Below are 23,139 nucleotides of genomic sequence, written 5' to 3' on the forward strand. Positions count from 1 at the left end.
GATTTTAAATAAGACTGCGGATCCCCACTGGCAGAGCATCTAAAATCGCTAAGCACTGCTAGCTCGACACGGGTTCAAATCCTGGCCAATGAGCTGGTTGCATGGAAGTTTTTTTGGCTTTTTTACAAGTGGAACGAGAATATAAGTCAGATCAGTCAGTCAGTTTCCTTCCTCTTGGGCAGATAAACAACTGTGTGCTTCGCCGTAATCCAACTACATTAAACTTGTCTGTATTGACAGCTATCATTCTATCTTTGTAAAGAAATATTAAGGTAAAAACGTGTAAATATCAGATTTGCTTTAGACTGCAAATATTTTTAAGCAATTGACATTTTAAGGAGCAGAGCTTTTTAGTGGACTTATGAACAACTGAAAATTGCAGCCCAGCTGGTATAGTGGTTAGCGTCGCTGACTGCCATATCGAAGGGTCCGGCTCGAATCCCGGAAAAGGATGAATGTTTGTAAATGTATAATGTCCGTACAGCATGGGGGCGCTCTAAATATGCTGCGAGCCAAAACTCCTCTCGAGAGGTTGTGGTAGGGCAACAACAACTGAAAATTAAGAAAAAAGAATCTAAAATCAGTATAAAAATCTACCGATTACTAAAGCAATCTAGCAAAACCTTTCCATTGGACGATAAATTGTACTCATACAAGAACAGTTGTATTTTTATAGTATTTATTAAGTTAAATTTATGAGAACCTACTCAAAAATTGGTTTTTCAGAGCATTCGAGATTCATCAGAATAGTGATAATATCATTAAGTGTGGGAGAGGCAAAAAAATGAAATACTTGCTGCAAAATGCACAAAGTATGATAAAATATGCGAAATTTCTTCTGATGACCTCTTTCAAACAGCATAATACACTGGTGTGCAAAAATTAAGGACGAAATCGAAAAATTAGTATATCAGCTGAACGAAGAGGCAGAGCAGACAGAAAGACCAATCAGGAGATTAAGTAAGGTGATGTACGGTAGCACATACGCAGATATGCAGGTAGACGTAATGGGGGAGTGTCTGAGTAGTATAAAGCATGTTGTCGGTGTAAGATCAGTATTTCTGGCAAAGAGATTGCACGCCGTATAGCAGTTAAAATCACACCGATTTGCTGCCTCAGCGAGAAATGGCGAATAATCAATCTGTTAGACGACATCTTACAGGCCAGAAGAAACAGGCGGCAGACAGCGAGAGAAATCGCTAGACACACGACACAGATGACTGGACGACCGATATCGCGTTTTACCGTGGCCAGAAGACTGCACGGTGGTGGTCTGTTTGCACTACGCCCTGTACGGTGTGTACCTCTAACGCCTGCCCATCGGAGAAGGCGTTCTCTGTGGTTCCGGGAACACTGGAATTGGAGAGACAATGAATGGGGACGAGTACTCTTTACAGATGAGAGCAGATTCAGTCTGAGTAGCGATTCTCATCGCATACTCATCTGGAGAGAGCGGGGAAACCGCAATCATCCCTCGAACATCATTGAAAGGGACAGGTATGGAAGTAGCGGTGTTCTCGTTTGGGGAGGCATCATGCTTGGTAGTCGTACAGACCTTCACATCTTTGACGCAGGTTCAGACAACGGGATCCGTTATTGTAACGAGATTCTTCTTCCATATGTGCGTCTTTTTAGAGGCGCTATGGGTCCGCAGTTCCTTTTCATGGAAGACAATGCACCATGTCATCGCGCAGTAGCTGCCGAACAGCTCTTAGAGAGTGAGGATATTGAACATATCGATTGGCCAGCACGATCTCCGGATCTCAATCCCATCGAGCATGTATGGGATTTTATAGGCAGACACTTGGCAGCTCGTACCTTGCCACCAGTAACGATTCTGGAGCTTCGATTGGCGCTGCAAGACGAATGGGCAGCAATGCCTCAACAACTCATTGACACCCTCATTCTCAGCATGGGCAGATGCTGTGAAACCTGCCTAGCAGTCAGGGGAGATCATATCCCCTATTAAAGACCGGATGTTTCTTGCTGGACACCCATCACAGGGATGTTTCGGCCTTCAGTCGCATTGCGCTCCATGCTACTTTTTCTATAAAGCTTCTTTTTATCCATCTGATTTCTCTTTTAGTAAGTGTTGCTTACATTACTCATGTCCTTACGTATTGGGGATCTTACGGTATTAAATGTGTTGATTTGGAAAGCTTTTGTACAAAGTTATATTGAAAAAACCGTCTCGTCCTTAATTTTTGTACACCAGTGTATTTCTGCAAGAGCCATCGAGTTCAAATTTTGTAAACGTATTGATTGCGGATGATAATACAATATGATAAAACAAGTTTTATAAAATTACATTAATTTTTTTAAATTTAATGTTGACACGATTTTTGCACATATTTTCATTTGCAAGACAAAATACTAAAGTCAAAACTTTAACGTTTGCACTGATGTAATATATTCTTTTAATTAAAATTTGTATATTATTAACGTAACTTCTGATTTCTGAGTGAAAAGTCAGAAAATGGTTTCGATTATTTGAGGCATTTATTGGAAGTAAAAAAAAAAATATTATTCATTGTTATTCATTTACTTTATTGGAAGTAAAAAATTTTTATTGATTTTTGAAAAATGATTTTTCAATTAAAAATTTTCATTGAAAATGAGTTATTAAGATTAAGAAGATAAAATTTTTAAAAAAAATTTAAAAAGTTTTATAACATAAGCTTTTATTCAAAACTTATAAAGTTCTTAATAAGCCACAGGCAAAAAATAATTTGTGGCATATTTTAATGGGAACAAGAGATTAATTAAACTTCTTTACAATATTCATGTGCAATATCAAGGATTATAAAAGTGCAGACACTTAAATAACGATATCAAACAGTCAATTTCCAATGTCAAAAATATATGTAGGGTGCAACTTTTTTTTATTATTCATGATATAAATTTGTAAATGAATTTTGTAAAGAATATTATTTAATTTCGTATTCCTATTAATCTGTATTATAAATTACGGTACTCTTCTGTTATTAGGATCGGATTAGAAAATGTATGTATGTATGCATGTATACGGATGTATGTGTTCATGTATGCGCATATATATACATACGAACATATACATGTGTTTACACACATATAAATACACAGACACATGCACATGACGTGCATGCATACATTACTGAATACCTTCCGATAGGAGAACAGTAGCTAAATTACTTTTCTTTTTTTAATTTATTAATCATTTGAGTTATAAATAAAAGCTTATTCTATAAAAATCTCCTTTATTTATTTATTTTTTTTTTTTATTTCATGAACAACGTCTAAAACAGAAATTCTTATTTCCTCTTCCATTAACTTTCTAACTGGTAACAAATTTCTTATTATTTTAGAACCAGTCTAAGGTCGCCGTTATCGTAAAACATCAAGAAGACTTCTTGGTCGTAAAACTTCCCGCGCTATTGAGGGTCATTCATTAACTATTGTCATCAGGGTTGGACACTTTGGGGTGAAAGTGAGACAAAAATCCGGGCTATCCATTTTTCACGTTTCTTTTAAGTCTAACAAAATCACGGGTCTGTCCGTTTTCAGGGAGAGATTTAAAATGACAGTATTACAGGACAAACCGTTAAGAAGCTTGCATAAAAGAACGAGAAAATCTGGGTCAAACTGTTAAAGGGTTAATGACTCTGACTCCAAATTCAACTCCGACTCCTTCATATACAGTCAAAAGTCGTTAATCCGTACTAGTCGGATTTTCTTTGTTAGAGGACCATAGATCCAATTTGATAAACTTCAGAACTCAGAAGAGTGTGTCCAAACTGAGTAGCAAAAAAGAGCTGTTACTGTTATGGCTACTTCCTTTAACTTTTCAGAATAGATTTTTATAAGTTCTAAAAGAGGTGTCTTGCAAGAGCAATCATATTTATCTATTTCGTGAAATGCTGTTTTTAAATCTTGTTTGTATTTTTTTTCATTTTTATATCTAAAGGCTCTTAGTTCTTTATTTTCATTCGCTTTGCCAAAATCAATATTTTCCAAATATTTCTCAAAATGTAATTCATCAGTGGAAGAGGATGATAGAAACTCAGTTGCAATATCTGCAGTTTGACTGTCCTGATTTGAATACTCCAGTTGATCTGAGAATAATTTAGTTCTTACTGAAAGTATATAGATGGCTTTCTTTTGCCTTTTAAAATTTGTTTGTCATCCAACAAAATTTGGGGTTTTAGATCTACATATATTGAACCTAGCACGATCTTATTATTTAGCAAACTAGTTTCTCTTTTCTTCATTGGAGAAATGATTCTGCAATAAACTTTCCATTTCAGAAAGAACAAACATCACAATCTTCCAGTCTTGCTTCTTGTTAATTCTTCAGATTGTAGCTTTTTGGTGGCTATATACGGTATAGAAAAAAATTTCCAATTCTGCAAGATCATTCCACTGTCTTTCTGTTAGTGAAACATTAAGGTTATCTACATCTAACATTCTTGTCCCCTGTTAATTCTTCAAACTGTAGCTTTTTTGTGGCTATATATGGTGCTGAAAGGAAGATTTCTAGTTCTGCAAGATCATTCCACAGTCTTTCTGTTAGTGAAATATTAGGGTTATTTACATCTTCTGTAAAAGTTCTTAATCCTAACAACCACTATGTCATCAAACATGTACTTTTCCATTGCGTTGCTCTTTTTCCTGCTCTATTCCTTAGAATGGCATCAATTTTGGGAGTTCTTGCTGCTTACCTAAATTCACCAATGAGATTAGTAACTAAATGTATCAGTTTAATCAATAATGGCAAATATCACATCCATCCTGCTCCCTTATATTTATTTACTATATGCCAATAAAATAGAAAATAACTATTTATTAATGTATATAGTTTATAAATAAAAAAAAAATATTTCAGTTAGTCATTAATTTTTTTTTTTCAATTCACTTTAATTTCATTTCAAATTCAAACTGTTCAACAAAAACTGGAGTTGGAGTCGACGTGTTTTTTAGCGACTGCAACTCCGACTCCTTTTACCCCAAAATCTGCCCTACTCCACAGCCCTGATAAAAAGTTTTACATTTTTTTTTAATTGAATTTTTAAACTTCCTCTATATCATTGGAATTCTTAAGATTTCTCTATGGAAAGTTGGTAAATTTATTTATTAGGATAATTAATATTTGTATTAAAGGATATTGCTTATTTCATTGTAATTGTTTTTTATATAGTACATTTTTATTGATTTTTTCGGTACTTTTCCGTTTTGCCGGCGCAGGCGATAAAGTCACCAAAAACAGTACAAATGATGTCAAACGGAATATACTCGATGTTAACCTTTTACGCCTCATTTTCAAAACAAGTCACAGCCATCTCGTATCAGATTGTTTCTTTACTCGCATACACAGAATTTTTACCAGATATTTCAATTTTATGCCCTAAGGCCATTCACGGTAATTAAGTCAATTAGGATGAAATCATGTCGCTTACCAGAAGCTGAAATTCAGAAAAGGCTAAGTCAAGGGTTAAATTAATCAATTCTAGTGAGAATACACTAGCGAAGTAAAGCACTGCGGTTTTACATAATTTGTGAGTAAGCTAGCTATTCATATGAATTGAAATAATTCTTGCATTTAAACTTGTGTTTCAAATTAAGATTTAACTTAAAATTAATGTACTAGATAGTTATTGAGAGAATTAGATTTTTCTAGCGTAGTTTACGTGAGATGAGGTCACTTGGGGTCACATGATATGAATCAGGATGTTGAATCATGAAAGCATAGTAAATTCTTAAATTAATGTTGTTTTACAAATTCATTGTCTTTATTTTTTGGCTTTTTACAAAATTTTAAATGATATTAAAATGTTTATGCCTTCAAAATAAAAAATTCTTACAACTAACGTTTGTTAACATTTTTTATGTGCATACTGTATGTTGTATGTTAAGTCTGCTTGGCAAGATTTGCACCGGTGAAACAGAAAAGTATCATTTTTTTTTTTTTTTTTTTTTTTTTTTTTGGTAAAGTTGTTCTGCAGTGTAAAATTCTGTGCAGTTTTAAAATTTAATATTTGGTGTTCTCTTTAGGCATTTTTTTGATACATTTAAAAGCCAGACAAAGGCTGCCCACATACGTAGCGGCTAGTTATTTATATGTGATGATATGCAAGTGAATAAGATGAATTGTGTGACATGCTTACTGATTTGTGCTAAAGTATATTTTGTTGTAAGCTACTAAATATATTTTATACATTTGTCTAAATTAATTTAAGAGCTTCTTGAAAATGTAAATTCTAAACTGTTTTATCATTTTGTAGTATTTAAGTCATTGGAAATATTCAAAACATATTTAAAACAACATAATTTTTAATTGGTGCAAAAGAAGAATAAGTGATGCAGATAGGTGGAGGTCTGTTGTATTTATTATTTTATTTCTTCTTTTGCACTTTGTGGCAAAATTCTGAATTATCTCTTAGTCATTTATTTGCTTTTGGAATATTTGTGTCTTTTAAGTTAACAAATATTTCAAACATTAATTAATGTTATTATATTGATTGATTGATTTATTTTTTTTTAGTGGGGAATATTCCATATGAAGCTACGGAGGAACAGCTAAAAGATATATTTTCTGAAGTTGGGCCTGTAGTTAGCTTTAGGTAAAGCCTTTACAAATGTGAATCAATATGATATGCATTTAGTTATGTTTTTTGGAATATAAATTAATACATTATTTTGATTTTTTATTTAAATATAGACTGCAGTATCATTTATTGTTTGGTTTAATTAAGGTAAAAATGTATATTGCATTGAATGTAGTTGCTTTGTTTATTGTACAGTCAAAAGTCTTTAATCCGGGCCTCAAAGCTACAAACTTTCTGCGCATGCGTGAACAAATAATATGTTTACGCATGCACATAATACCTTTATGCATGCGCATAATACGTTTACACATGCGCATTTAATGTATAACGGACGGTATAAGCTAAGCTAAAATTATCTAATTATCTATTTCAGTTAATGTTGCAGATTGCATTGTTCTTTAATCTTCGAATTGGATCCGGCTTATTATTTTTGAAGACTGTTAGAGCAATTTTATAAAAGTAAGTTTGAACTTTTGATTATGTCAAATAAAATTTCCGATTCTGGAGCTACCAAAGGATCTGCAAAGCGAAAGTATGTTTCGATATCCATTAAAAAAAAAAAAGTGGAATTGTTGCAAAAAATGGATAAAGGCATGAAGAAAGTGACAGAGAGGTGATTTGTTTCTCTAACCATTCCGAAATCTGTTTGTCAATTTCACGCTGCTCTGTGGGGGGGGGGGGACATTGCGGCGTGCAATGAACCGGAAGTTGATCTGTTAGCACTATCCTCATCTTCAGGGTAGATGTTTTTATTTTATTCGGCTTATAATTCCTTACTAAATGTAGTGTTTCATCTCGATGTACTCCAATATGATTTAAATAAATTTCCTCATCATTATAAATATCATGAATACACATAAAATACTTTTCTGGTTGCAATTTTCTAATTTCGACTATGCGTAATGTATGCTTTACGCATGCACGTTGAAAGAAATGTTTAATAAATTAAACAAATAAATATTAAGTTTTTTTTTTTTTTTTTTTTTTTTTTTTTTTTTTTTTTTTGTAAATTTTGATACTCTTTAAATCGCAATTGCTCTTTATTTCATAAATTATGATTTCATATTTTTAATTTTATAATTTCAACATGCCATCTTACCAGATTTAAACTGATGGTCTATAATCCAGAAAAATTGATAATCCGGAATCGCCAAAGTCCCGACGAGTCTGGATTTAAAGACTTTTGAGTACTGTCAAAATAATGTAGCAATAGTTTTGCAGCCATAATATATGTTGCTTTTCAAACAGAAGATTAAGACAGCAACTTATGAAATAAAAACCTAATGTAATGTGAAAGTGATGGATAGCGAGTTCAAACAAGATTTAAGATTTGGCTCCAAAACTCAATCTACAAAGACTTCCTTTCGACTTCAGACATTTTGTGGCAGATCTTGCCATACCGTTATAAGCTTAAATTATGTGATTTGTATCCAGAAAATATGTTTTGTACCAAAAGTAATGGAATGAGACATGTTAACTCCCGTTTATGTTGACAGGAATAGTGGTACAGTTTTGTGGTAGTAAATAGTGGTATCCTTTGGAAAAGCTTTTGTTGCCTTATATGAAAGTTAGTTGGATGTTGCTGCCAGTTGAAAGAAAAAGTTGCCGAATTTTAAGCAAAGTAATGATCACTAAATCACCAGAAAGCTCTAATTGTTATCAGTGAAATCACATATATAGCTTTAATTAAGAATCTCATAGGGTGATAAAAGTAGTATAGACACTAGAAAGTATAAAGGCCTAGAAGTGACAAAGGCCAGTGATGCTGTTAAGATGATCCTTGTGGTAAGTGACAGCATATCCAATTGCTCTTGGAATTCGGCAGCAATTTTTTTAAGTGATGGACATAAGTGCATCTGGCCATTGTTAAAATGGAAAATTTCTGCTGTGTATTTCTGAGTTGTCTTTCCTTTTCATTCACACACACACACACATATATACAAATAGAGAATATTTGTTAAATTCATATATATATATATATATACATATATTAATAAGCTAGGCTTATGCAGATGATATTAATGTTTTTCAAAACGATTTTTTGTGAGTACACTGTGTTAATTGACATACCAGTTTGTAGTTTGGATTAAATTTAGAAAAATTATAGGATGCTTATATTGTCATCATGTGTTGAAGGATGAATTTTAAAAATTAACGGTTTGCCCAATCAACCCACAAGTCACCAGTCTTTGAGAGCTAATTTTCCGGCAACCTAACACACAAGAAAAACTGTGGCTGTTTTAAAATATTGCATAAAGCACAAACGAAATAGACTGAAAATTAAATCGACAACAATGAATTAATGAAATTAAAAGTGCAAGAAACATCCATAATGAAACACTCAAAATTATGTAAAAAAGCAACAGATTAATTAAATTAAAAATGCACCAAACATCCATTATAAAGCATTTAACTTCCTTTTTTCCCCAGTCTTCTGTCTATGAGCACAACAATCTGTTTTAACTTTAAAAAAAAATTGGAGAATAGCAGAATTCTCAGCATATTACCAAATTGTAAATTAAAAAGATATTAACGAATTGCCAGTATGGAGTGTACATTCCTACACTTACTTCTAGGCAAAATGTCATTTCTGAAAAAAAGACCACTTTCATTTTTGCTAGCTGGCAAACTCCACAATGGCATTAAAATTCATTACAAAAGAGGGGGGACTCCACACACTATCCGCATAGAAACTGCAAACCTAACCTTCAAACATCAAAACCGTGTTCATTACCACTAGCTGCAAGATAGATGGTAGCATTATATGCTGGTGTATGCAGAACTTTATTAGTCAGATGAATAAATCAGGGTTCGTACGGTCCTTAAGAGTCCTTAAAAGTCCTTAAATTTTTTGGAATTGATTTTTGGTCCGTAAAAGTCCTTAATTTTGGCCAAAATCAGCAAAAGGTCCTTAATTTTAATCATCTGAAATTTCTGTTTGTTTTTATGACTGCCATTTTGAGTGTGAATTAGCATTTTGCAGGAATATTTTTGGTGATTTGCTGACATATATGGTTATCTTTTGAATGGGTTCATGGGTTATAATTTGTTTCTATTTCTAATAAAAATGATGTGATACTCGAGTTTCTAAGCAAGAAGTGAAACATAAGCATTTTGAAATTCCTTTTTTTTTTTCTAATAAAGAACTCTTAAACAACTTTTCGCTTTTGGGAATGTGAATTCTTTTATTAAACAGCTCTAAATTTTTCGACTTGTCAACATTTTGGTGATTTTAGGATCAGTTTCTATAGAAGATTTTTACTTCCGAGATCTGACAATTTTTTGACGAGTTTTTTTAAAAGCATCATAACATTGATAAATTTCATTAAAATAATGGTAATATATTGAAATTATATATAAAAAATAACATTAAAATAAAACATTCTATTTTTCGCTGTCATATTATAAAATTTCATTTTGGCAATTTATACAATATTATGAATCTGATAAATAAGGCATATTGCTATAAAGCATAATTTATGAAACAGCTCTTAACATGATCAAAATTAGCTATGCAATTAATTAAAAATGTCTTCTTTTTAATTTTTTCATAGTGAGCATTTTTCCCATGCAATTGTCTCGGAATATTCAAAATTCTCAGAATATGCATCAGTTTTCTCTATAAAATTAATTTTACACTTTTTCCCTCCTTCTTTTTTTTTCAAAATATTTCTGACTTTTTGCTGTTACAGAATTGGTAGGGATAATTTTTCTTTAGTATTTTAGACATTGCAGCTTGGAAAGTTTAGAAGGGTTTGAAGTCAAGATTTATAGACCCACGATTCTAGAAGATTTGAGAAATATGTGACAAAATGAAAAATGTCTCCGTGATATCGACACATAATGGATGTATTTTACAGAAAGTGTGTGATGAATTTCTTACCTTTTGGAGAACGTCTGGAAGAACAATGAAAACATAATATTTAAATGTTTTACTCCTGATACTAGAATCTTTTTCTTAACATGTTTATCTTCCCTTTATTTTCTCTACCTTTTACTAGACACAAGCATCAAAAATATCAAAAATGCTTCTAATCTTATCACTTATCAGGCATTATAGAAAGGTATTTTTTTATTAATAAAGAAATTGAAAACTTACAATTTAAAAGATTAATCTAATATGCCTTATTGCATCATACACAGAGCTGGCACTAGGCATTTTCCCACCTGATGCAATCTCTGTGGATCCTAAATTCTAAACGTTTTGCTATTTCTAGATTTTGTTGTTCGCTGTGTCGCTAAATTCTAAAATTCTGCCACACCAGCTTTGTAACCGGGCTTTACCATATATATTTCATATTTCTTCTGATTGTTCATATTACTAAAGAAATAGAATTAGCCGCTTTTTCTATACATTCTAAATGCATTTAGTGTTTTTTAGAATAACAGACATAATTAGATCCAAAAATTCTAAAATGTAAACGTGTTGAAGAAAGAAACTGAATACATAAAGAAAATTATTCCTCAAAGATATGTGCAGTTGTTATTATGTAACTTACCCAATAGTTTATAATTTCAGCCTTTTGGTTTATGATTCAGTCGGGGGTTTGGAACTCTTTAACTTTTACCAGATCAAGTAAACCCTCATAGGTACCTTGTGGAGATGTTGACAAGTTAGGAGATAAGCATGCAGAAACTAGCAAGAGCATTGGTTTGCAAATTGAGACAACTCTGTAATTATTAGAAAAGATGATTAAAGAGAAGGAAATCAATATAAACTAGCCAAAATGTTTGGAAAGGCTTTAAATTAAAATGAAGGATAAATATTTTGTTGAGTGTTGTTACAAAACATAAATGTTTTGTAGTTTTTAATGTGTATCCTAATATCGTTTAAGAATCAATGTCATAAATTACATGTATTTTAAACTCTGAAATTTTATTAGATTTTGATTTTAATAAGCTTTTTTAACAAATATTGTTAAAAAATAAAATTTAATAGTAGCCATGTAAATCCATAATGACTAAGGTTATCTAATTACCTAATTTAATTATTTATAACTAACTGCTTACCCTTAAAAGTTATTTCTACATATTAAAGCAAGTTATTGCCTTTCATTAACACTTACTGTGGCCACAAGATAAAGCACAAAAATTTTAAAATTCAAGTAAAACTTATTCTTTGCATCTAGTGAAACTTAAAAATAATACAAAACAACTTATCATCTCTGGTACTTTAATCGCTTATTGGAACATTAAAGTATATTAACTGGGCTACAATCCCTTGGAACTCTACACAAAGCTATGACACTAACTGCATCAAACAGAGCCTGACTAAGTTTCAACACTTGCCAACTGTGTCTACATCAGACCTTTTAGGTTTGTTCTAATGAGCAGCTCTTTCTCTAGACAAGCAACAGCGGTGACAACGTTCAGTCTTTTGTTATGAATCATGCTGATTATGATCTTACTTCTCATATTAACCTATACCGTTTGACATAAAATCTACCTGCTATTTACTAAACCTCTAGACTGACTAAGTATGTAACAAAATGAGACATAAAAAAATCAACATAAAGCTAACTATTAGTAAAACATAAGTAAATGTCATCTTCTTTCAAATATGTCCAACTATTATAAGTGTAAAATAGTTAATCCTACTTGATAAATTGTATAAAGTTTATTTTATTCTCAAACTTATTAATCATTATGTTAATTAATTCATGTTTAGTAATAGTACATTCTACTCAGGGATCTATTTTATATTTAGGATGGTAATTCAGAAGACAAACAACAAAAATCAGCGTTATATTTACAAAATTTCCACAGGACTAGTTTTGATGGTTTTACCGAACCACCATCCTCAGCTGCAAAACCACAAATGAACAAGATAGGAAAAAATGATTAGATAAGATAAGAAAGCCTGGACAAGAATAAGCAAGTGGTGCCATCTGTTGGTGAAACCAGAACTAAAACATAATTTCTTTAAAGGCCGAAGGCAAAGTTGGATTGGAATTAGGATCGTTAACTAGAACAGAAAGATTTTTATGAATGTGAAATGCCTCTAGAAAATCCAGTTCTCCAATGGAAGATGTTTTTTGTAAAACATCTTCCATTGGAGAACTGTGACATTGGAGAGAGACCACATGTGTTCAAAAACGTCATGTTCCAGTTCTCCAATCAGCACTGAGCACCACTGTGTGCCGTCTGGCATATATATATATATATATATATATTAGTCAATAAGCACAAAGCAAGATCAAGGTTGTTATTTCGTTCATCTTATTGCTGATTGGTGTGTGCATGGGTTTTCGAGTAAGAAATTACGATTTTTGTTTTAGTTATGTCTACAAAAAAGGTAAAATAATCAGCGTACTTTTCAAAAATTGTACACAGATTACTTTCCATCTATTATTTCTGAAGGAAATGTTATACATTTGCAATGTGTATTATTTGTCATTGCAATTTTTTGATTTCGCACAGTGAAAGGCCCTATGTTCTCAAACATGTTTGTACATAAAAACACAAGGACAACATGATTTGTATTAAAAAATATAATAATAAATAAATTTTTCTGTGGAAACATAGGACCAAAAAAATATTAATGCAGAATGCCTGTCCTTTGCCTTTTTTTCTGGAGCACAACCTGCCACTGAATGCATTGAATCATGCTGCAGCTTTATGTAGAAAAATATTTCCCGATAGCGAAATTGCTAAGAAATACTCAAATGCAGGGACCAAAACAGCTGCAAATTGGTAAAGAAATTGGTATGAAAAAAAATCTTCAGTGCATTAAAATGGTTCCATTCTGACTGTCAGGGATGGAAGCCATAATATCCGTTCAAAACGATATCCAATCGTTGTTACGTTTTTTAATCTGTTGTCTTCAGAAACAAGGCATAGTTGATTTTCTGCCCTCACTTTAGAAGGACATTCGACAGGCTTTAATCAGGGTTCGTACAAACCTTAAGAGTCCTTAAAAGTTCTTATATTTGTTGGAATCGATTTTTGGACCTTTAAAGTCCTTTATTTTAGCCAAAATCAGCAAAAGGTCCTTAATTTTAATCATCTGAAATTTCTGTCTGTTTTTACGATTGTCATTTTGAATGTGAACTAGCATTTTGAGGAATATTTTTGGCAATTCACTGCCGTATATATGGTTATCTTTTGAATGCGTTCATGAGTTTTAATTTGTTCCTATTTCTAATATAAATGATGAGATACTCGAGTTTCTAAGCAAAAAGTGAAACATAACCGTTTCGAAATTTATTTTTTCTAATAAAGAGCTCTTAAACAACTTTTTGCTTTTGGGGATGTGAATTCTTTTATTAAACGGTACTAAATTTGGCGACTTTTCAACATTCTGGCGATTTTAAGATTAGTTTCTATAGAAAATTTTTAATTTCGAGATCTGATAATTTTTCGACGATTTTTTTTTAAAACATCATAACATTGATAAATTTCATTAAAATAATGGTAATACAGTCAAAAGTCGTTAATCCGGACTCGTCAGGACTTCGGCGATTCCAGATTATCGATTTTTCCGGATTATAGATCATCAGTTTAAATCTGGTAAGATGGCATGCAGAAATTATAAAATTAAAAATATGAAACCGTACTTTATGAAATAAAGAACAATGATGATCTAAAGGGTATCAAAATTTACAAAAAAAAAAAAAGCTTAATATTTATTTGTTTACTTTATTAAACATTTCTTTCAATGTAAGTTGTTTAAGTTGCTTCGTTTTTTATGTGATAATACATTCTGTTTAATTCTATAAACAGACATAATTTCTTGTTCATTTACAAAGTTCCGCTGTTCAAGTCCTATAATTGCTGTGTCGAGAATACCGACTAATTTGTCAATCGAAATTTTTTCGTTTTCAATAACCTCTGTGTCACTTTCTTCACTATCGGAAGCGAATTATAATGATGAGGAACTTGTTTTAAATCATATCAAAGACGGAGTACATTGAGATGAAATACTACATTTAGTAAGAATTATAAGCCAAATAAAATAAAAACATCTGCTCTGAAGATAAGGCCAGTACTGACAGATCAACTTCCAATTCATTGCGCGCCGCGGCGTCCCCCCCCCCCACCGAGCAGCGTGAAATTGATAAACAGATTTTGGATTTCGAAACATACTTTTGCTTTAGATCCTTTACATTTTTCAAATATATATCGGAAATTCTATTTGATATAATTGAAAGTTCAAGCTTACTTTTATAAAATTGCTCTAACTGTCTGCAAAAAATAATAAGCCGGACCCAATTCGAAGATTAAGGAACAACATAATCTGCAACATTAACTGAATTAGATAATTTTAGCTTAGCTTATACCGTCCGTTAAACATTAAACGCGCATGCATAATCATTTTATGCGCATGCGCACACGCATATTCGCAGCCGTAAAGGTCTTAGAAATTTGTTGGAAAGTATGACTTATTGTAACCATTTTACTGCATCATCTCTCCTCCTTGAAATGTTTATTAGGTTTAGTTCTTATTTTAATGTAATATAGTAGTTACTTCTACTTCTTTTTCTTACTGCCACTGTTTGTGTTGAGAAGGGACTGTTTCAACCTAATTAAGATGCAAAAACAAAATGTGATTCCTGTCCACAAGATGACTGTTCCTGAATAAGTTCCTTGGTTCCTGTCCACAAGATGACTGTTCCTGAATAAGTTCTTTGGTTCCTGTCCACAAGATGACTGTTCCTGAATAAGTTCCTTGGTTTCTGTATACAAGATGACCTTTCCAGAATAAGTTCCTTGGTTCCAGCGGCTACAATGTGAGTGACTGCCGTGGGCGGCATCCATGTTCTTCATGAAGGTGGCATTTAAAATAAGTTAGCGGCGATTCCTCGTGTTCAACTAATGTAAGCGGAGTTAGGCCGGATTTAAGTGCTTTCAAGAACTTAATTTAAATTTCAGGTGCTTTCTTGACCATTGATCATGGACTTATTGAATGCGTTGCCAATTTCATTTGGGACCGCATAATTACTGTTTAGGACATTTTGTTTGTATTGAATGCCAGTATTTTTGGAGACCAGGTAAAAATATTATTTGATGAATGATGGTTATAATATATTTTTCGAAGACTCTGATATTGTTTAAATTTATTTTTTTGTGTTTTTATTCTTTTTTATATTGTTAATAAATTGGTTAAGTTTGAAACCTCTTTATTGTCTTCAATGTCTGCACAACATATTATCTCAGGGAGCTTTTATTGCTGCTATTGCTAAAATGTTTAATTTTATAAATTTTAAACTTTGCTTTAGCATCATTTTGGTTATTACCCAGCCCCTGAGTTATTTTTAGTGCAGACTTTTGAAGTTTAAATTTAGGACTTAAGAGATTGGTGGGCGTTTTTTGTTGAAATTCAAATATGGCTACTGTTAATGTTATGCATAATATTGCTAAACTTGAGGCATGTAATTACTTTACATGGTCTAAAGATATAAAGTTTGTTTTAAATGAAAAAAATCCATGGCTTTTGGTCAAAGGTATTGAAAAATGTCCTGATTTAAATGATGTCAAGGATATTACAAAAGAAATAATTGCCGACTATCAAAATAGAAGTTGTTTGGCATTATCTTTAATTTATAGGAATGTAAGCCCTGAATATAGAAACTTGATAAGTGAAATTGATGACCTGGTAGTGGCATGGAATACGCTTGCCAAATACTTCCAGATTATCAATCTAGACATATGTCCTTGTTTTCAGAGTTCTTATATTGTAAAATTAAGCCAAATGAAAGTATTAGTTTCTTTTCTTCTAGATTAAAACGCATTAACTGAACAATTAGCTGATATTAATCAGGCTGTAAGAGATGTATACATATGTTTTCAGTTTCTTAGGTTCCTTCCAGATAAATATGATCAAGTGGTTCAGAATGTTTTGAGGTGGCCAGATGAAAAGTTCATATTTAAAAATGTTGAACTTGAAATACTAGCAGAGGAAACACGTCTTGGTTTAAGAGAGATAGATAGGGAAAATTCCAATAAGACTATAGAAAAATCACCGATTGCAAAACATGAATTTATGGAATTCTGCTTTGTAAAACTATGTTAAGAACATCAAATGATTGTACAAAAAGAACTGAACAAAAAGAAAACAGCTTTCTTAAGGTCTGAAGACAAAAACATCTGTTCTTCAGAAGATGAACTTAAGTAATTGGAAAATGTTTCCCTTGTTGAGCTTTTTTTTTTTTTTTTTTTTATTTTGAGAGAAATTTGTAACAGCTTTGCACTTATATTTTGTAGTATTATTTTGAGAACTGCCAATTAAATTCCTCACTGGTGCAGATATTACTTTATTTTTATCAAACCTATTTTTAACAGAACTTTCAATAGAGCTTTTTACCTTAACTCTAGAAGCATTTACTTCTTTAAAAAATGGAAGAAGAGGCTTCCATTGACCAAGGATTCTCGAATCTTTAAATATAGTCAGAACGTACATATGCGTTTCAAAATTTTTCTTATTTCAGTATTATGCAGCTGTTGGAAGTGTTTCAATTTTTTATTCCTTTTAGAACTTTATGCAATTTATCAAATAGCATTAAATATTTTACACTTATAATAGTTGGTCATATTTGAAAGAAGATAAATGACATTTATGTTTTACTAACAGTTAGCTTTATGTTCATTTCTTTTATGTCTCATTTTGTCACATACTTGGTCAGTCTAGAGGTTTAGTAAATAAGCAGGTAGATTTTATGTCAAACTGCATAGGTTAATATGAGAAGTAAGATCATAATCAGCATGATTCATAACAAAAGACTGAATGTTGTCACCGCTGCTGCTTGTCTAGAGAGAAACCTGCTGATTAGAACAAAGCTGAAAGGCCTGATGTAGGCAAGGTTGGTAAGTGTTGAAAGTTAGTCAGGCTCTGTTTGATGCAGTTAGTGTCACAGCTTCGTGTACAGTTCCAATGGTTGTAACCCAGTTAATATACCTTAAGGTTCCAATAAGCCATTAAAGCACCAGAGTGGATAAGTTGTTTTGTATTATTTAAATCTCAGTAGATGCATAGAATATGTTTTACTTGAATTTTTACATTTTTATATTTTATCTTGTAAGGCAATAACTCGCTTTAATATGTAGATAATTTTTAAGGGTAAGCAGTTAGTTATAAATAATTAAATTAGGTAGTTTGATAACCTTAGTCATTATGGATTTATATGACCCTTTTTCACTATTTTCGGGAATACATGATAGTTACTTCCTATCAACTTAGCTTTGTACAAGGTTTCATTTTCATCATCAGTAATTTTAATTTGCCCATTTTTACCATAAAATCTCGCTCCATTGATATCCACCTTAGGTCCAGATATTAAATTTCGTCTCAGTTCATGAGTATAAGACATCTTTAAGCAAAATAACTGTATCCCCAAATTTCATTTTAACAGTACCCTTCCCACGAATTGGAAAAGTTACCCCATCAATAGCTACTAGCATGTTCTCATTTTTCACAGGAGAAAAAGTATCGTACAATTCACGATTTTTACAAAAATGATGAGATGCAGCAGTATCAAAAATCCAACTATCATCATTTTCCTCCAAGTTGTTAACATTAGCTTGAGCTACAAAATGGGACTGAGCAGGGGAATTATTTTTACCTTTACTCAAATTGGGTTTATTCTTGCACTTAGGAGATGTTTTATTACTACTAGATACAGCTGAGGAAACAGAAGAAGCAGGCGAGGGTGATCTGGAAAAATTACCTTTCATTCTACAGTATTTTTGAATATGACCTGGACGGCCACATTTATAACACTTGAGCCCTTTAATCTGCTTAAATTTGTGTTCACAGTGAGTACTTTGGACTTCTACCTCTATGAAACAGGACCTTGAACTTATACTTCCTACTGTTGGATTATTCTTGCTGAAATATTTTACTTCCGACATTAAAACTTAGTTTTGTTTTTGTTCTTTTCTACTACTCGGGCAGTGGCGCCAACCGGTGAAGCTGTAGACAAAATGACGCATCTGAAACGAAAGCGGAAAGCCATTCGAAGTAATGTTTCTCGCTTTTCTACTGAAATTGATACTTTGAACGATGATTTCTCAATTGAGAAAGTTTATTATATTTGTAATCGCATAACAACTGCTTTAAATGATATGAAACTAATAGATAACGAAATTCACAACTTCCTTTCTGACGATGAATATGAAAGTGATAATTTGCAGTGTGAAAACTACATAGATACTGGTGAATCCGCAATTTTCAAAGCACGAAAAATTACTCAAAATAAATTATCGCCAACTCCAAATAATGTTACTGCTTCGAACATGGATACCAATGATTTAGCAATGACAATTGGCGACCCTCCTACTACAGTGCCTATGACTCAACCATATACAGTTAAATTGCCAACAGTTAAACTACAGTCATTTACAGGAGAAATTGAACAGTGGCAATGTTTTTGGGAACAGTTTAAATCTTCTATAGATGCCAATCCACATCTTTCTGTTATTGATAAACATGTTTTCCTCAGAGGTTATTTAGATGGTGAAGCTAAACGCCTTGTTGATGGAATTAGTGTAATAGGAGACACCTATGAAACAACAAAAAAATTGTTGAAGGAAAGATATGGAAATAAAGATCGAATTATCCAATCACACTTAGATTACTTAGAACATTTAAATGTTATTCAAGACCCATCTCCTACGCATCTAAATGATCTTTACATAGAATGTAACAGAAGAATTCAAGCTTTAACTGCTGTGGGTGAAAATATTGAAGCATACGGTAGAATCCTAGTGCCAAAAATTATTCGCGCATTCCCCAATGCTATTTGTTGCCGCTGGATTATCTATGCCAAGCGTGAAAAACTAAACGAAGGTAATATTACTAGATTGATGCAGTTCTTGGCAGAAGAAGTGGAAGGTGTAGTTGCAGCACAAATAGTTAAAGGTACGTCTTTTTCTGATCACACCGTAAAGTGCATTGTAGAAAATTTTAATATCATTTCCAAAACAGTAAACAAACATAAGAAAATTTCACCATTTTGTTCATTTTGTGATACTACAGGACATTGGCCTTAATATTGTGAAACTGTTACAGACTATGATACTCATGTTCAGAAACTTTAAACTTCAAATCGCTGCTTTCTGTGTACTAACTGTGGTCATAGAGTTTCAAACTGCCCAAGAAAAAATACTGCACGGTGCACTAAATGCATCTATTTGTCCTCCTGTTGAAAACAATCAACTGCGGATAACTAACAGTGCTGTAAATCACATAACCTTTCCTAAAACAATTTTCACACATTTGCAAACTGCTCGTGTGTACGTTACTGGCCCCACAGGCATTACTAAATTAACACATTGCATTTTAGATGGTGGTAGCCAAGCAAGTTTTGTTCACACAAACCTCATTGAAAAACTGAAGCTTAAAGTTGTCAGTTCTGCCTCACTTTCAATTCAAGCATTTGAATCTCTTACTTCACAAGAACAACGTAGATGTGTTCAACTGTCACTTTCAAGTTTGTGGAGCAACCAAGCATTTTTGATCTCCGTATTTGAAAGCTCCAATTCCTATACTACACATCCTACTGCTCCACCAGAAATAGTTCACTTTGCTCAGAAGAAAAGATTGAGAATTGCTGATCCTCCGGATGACTCTTCACTGCCCATAGAAATACTTATTGGTGGTGATCATTATTGGCAAATTGTTTCCACAGAAGCTCCAATCAAGCTTTCAGAATCTTTTGTTATGGTACCGTCAGTGTTTGGATGGGTTCTTAGTGGAACAAGAACACATACAGTCAAAAGTCGTTAATTCGGACACCCATAATTCGGAATGATGTATAATCCGGACCTCAAAGCTAAAAATTTTCTGCGCATGCTCCGCGTTGACACATGCGCATAGGCGTTTACGCGTGCACGTAAGACCTCTTACGACTGCGCATTTGCGTGTGCGCAAGCGCAGAATACGTTTTCACATGCGCGTTTTATGTATAACGGATGGTGTAAGCTAAAATTATATAATTATCTATTTCAGTTAATGTTGATGATTGCGTTGTTCCTTAATTTTCGAATTGGATCCGGCTTATTATTTTTTGCAGACTTTAAGAGGCAATACTAAAAAAGTAAACTTGAACTTTCGATTATGTCAATTAGAATTTTTGATTCTGGAGCTCCCAAAGGATCGTACAAAACAAAAGTATGTTTTGATGTCCGTCCAAACAAAAAGTGGAATTGCTGCAAAAAATGGATGAAGACATGAAGAATGTGACAGAGAGGTTAGTGAAAACGAAAAAATTTCGATTGACAAGTTAGTCGGTATTCTCGGCACAGCAATTATAGGACTTGAACAGCGGAACTTTGTAAGTGAACAAAAAATTATGTCTGTTTATAGAATTAAAGAGAGTATCATCACATAAAACGAAACAACTTACATTGAAAGAAATGTTTAATAAAGTAAACAAATAAATATTAAGCTGTTTTTTGTAAATTTTGATACCCTTTAGATCATAATTGTTCCTTATTTCATAAATTACGGTTTCATATTTTTAATTTTAGAATTTCTGCATGCCATCCTACGCGATTTAAACTGATGATCTATAATCCGGAATCGCCGAAGTCCCGATGAGTCCGGATTAACGACTTTTGACTGTACTACAATCGCTGAGAAGACTTCTGTCCATCAAGTTTGCGTGCAAGTTAAAACTGATTGTTTAAATGATCAGGTACGTCGCTTCTGGGAATTAGACTCCATAGGGATACAAGATGTGCAGAAATGAAAAATGACTACTCGAGATGAAGAAATTTTATCAGAATTTCACAAAACTTACAACACTGAAGACAATCGAAGAATTGTGTCTCTGCCTAGAAAACCATTGGTCACACCTTTGCCTACAAACAAAATTATAGTGGAAAACAGATTTCATTCTCTTCAAAAAAGACTTTCATCTAGTGATGTGTTAAAGACACAATATGACAACTGCTTGCTGAATTACATTGAACAAAAGCATGTTGAAGTTTGTTCCATAGATGAATCCAATGAGAAGCCAGTATATTACCTTCCTTATCATGCTGTAAGAAAGAAAACACAATCTGAAACCAAGTGGAGAATTGTGTTTGATGCTTCCTCGCATGCTCCAGGAATGATTTCACTGAAAGATACCTTGGAAGCTGGCCCGAATCTTCTTCCTAAATCTATTGATTGTCTACTAAGAATTCGATTGCATGAATTGGCTGTTATATGTGATGGTAAGCAAGCTTTTTTACAGTTGTCACTACATAAAGAAGATAGGGACGTCACAAAATTTTTCTGGTACAAATTAAAGTGATTCATCTCAACCTACTACTTTTACAGATGAAATAACGTAAAATGAAATGAGACAAAATGAGACATAAAAGAAATGAACATAAAGCTAACTCTTAGTAAAACATAAATGTCATTTATCTTCTTTCAAATATGACCAACTATTATAAGTGTAAAATATTTAATGCTATTTGATAAATTGCATAAAGTTCTAAAAGGAATAAAAAATTGAAACAGTTCCAACAGCTGCCTAATACTGAAATAAGAAAAATTTTGAAACGCATATGTACGTTCTGACTATCTATCTTTAAAGAATCGAGAATCCTTGATCAATGGAAGCCTCTTCTTCCATTTTTTAAAGAAGTAAATGCTTCTAGAGTTAAGGTAAAAAGCTCTATTGAAAGTTCTGTTAAAAATAGGTTTGATAAAAATAAAGTAATATCTGCACCAGTGAGGAATTTAATTGGCAGTTCTCAAAATAATACTACAAAATATAAATGCAAAGCTGTTACAAATTTCTCTCAAAATAATAAAAAAAAAAAAAAGCTCAACAAGGGAAACATTTTCCAATTACTTAAGTTCATCTTCTGAAGAACAGATGTTTTTGTCTTCAGACCTTAAGAAAGCTGTTTTCTTTTTGTACAATCATTTGATGTTCTTAACATAGTTTTACAAAGCAGAATTCCATAAATTCATGTTTCGCAATCGGTGATTTTTGATCTGTTGAAACAGGGTTTGTATGGTCCTTAAAAGTCCTTAATTTTTTCAAAAATGATTTTTGGTCCTTAAAAGTCCTTAATTTTGGCCAAAATGAATAAACAGTCCTTAATTTTGCTCATTTGACATTTCTTATAATTTCTAATGATTGCCATTGTAAGTGTGAATTACGATTTCTCATGAATATGGAATTAAAATTACATGGCTCTTAACCAATCTGTTGGCGGATTTGCGTTGCAAACGATAAAAAAAAAAAAAAAAAAAAAAAAATTAGCTACCTGAACGAAAGTATCGGTGTCTGATTGGCTATTCCCCAATCTTTCGAAACAGGTGTTATCCATAAATTTAGGCAGATTGTGTCGAAAGCGTGAAGCTGAAAGTTCTTTAAGAGGCGAAAGTGATGATGAAAGTGCTTGAGAAAAAAAAAAAGGCGGGGGATTCTGAAAATATTTGCCAAAATCAGAGCAATTCCAACCTAGAAAGCCACAACCCTTCCGACGCCAATAGGAACGAGATGCCTGGAAATTGCATTTTCAATAAACTGTGGCTTCATCAAGCTGACTACAAAGACTGGATATTGATGGATGGCAATCCTTAAATGTGGTCTTTGTCTGAAACAAATTGAAATTT

General features: G+C 32.6%; 1 protein-coding gene across 3 annotated transcripts in view; it reads left to right on the top strand.

Annotated features, from left to right (window-relative positions):
* CstF64 (cleavage stimulation factor subunit 2 CstF64) overlaps positions 1 to 23,139 on the top strand; it is a 174,360-nt gene that overhangs the window by 10,217 nt on the left and 141,004 nt on the right. For all 3 annotated transcript variants that reach the window (XM_085815840.1, XM_085815839.1, XM_085815838.1), the window contains exon 2: positions 6,518 to 6,596. In XM_085815840.1, the coding sequence (XP_085671966.1) occupies positions 6,518 to 6,596 (79 nt within the window). The remainder of the gene's footprint in view (positions 1 to 6,517; positions 6,597 to 23,139) is intronic.

This window comes from Stegodyphus dumicola, chromosome 4 (genome assembly GCF_044657685.1).
Source record: "Stegodyphus dumicola isolate Sdum_Otavi_A_Nest chromosome 4, ASM4465768v1".
Lineage (NCBI taxonomy): Eukaryota > Metazoa > Arthropoda > Arachnida > Araneae > Eresidae > Stegodyphus > Stegodyphus dumicola.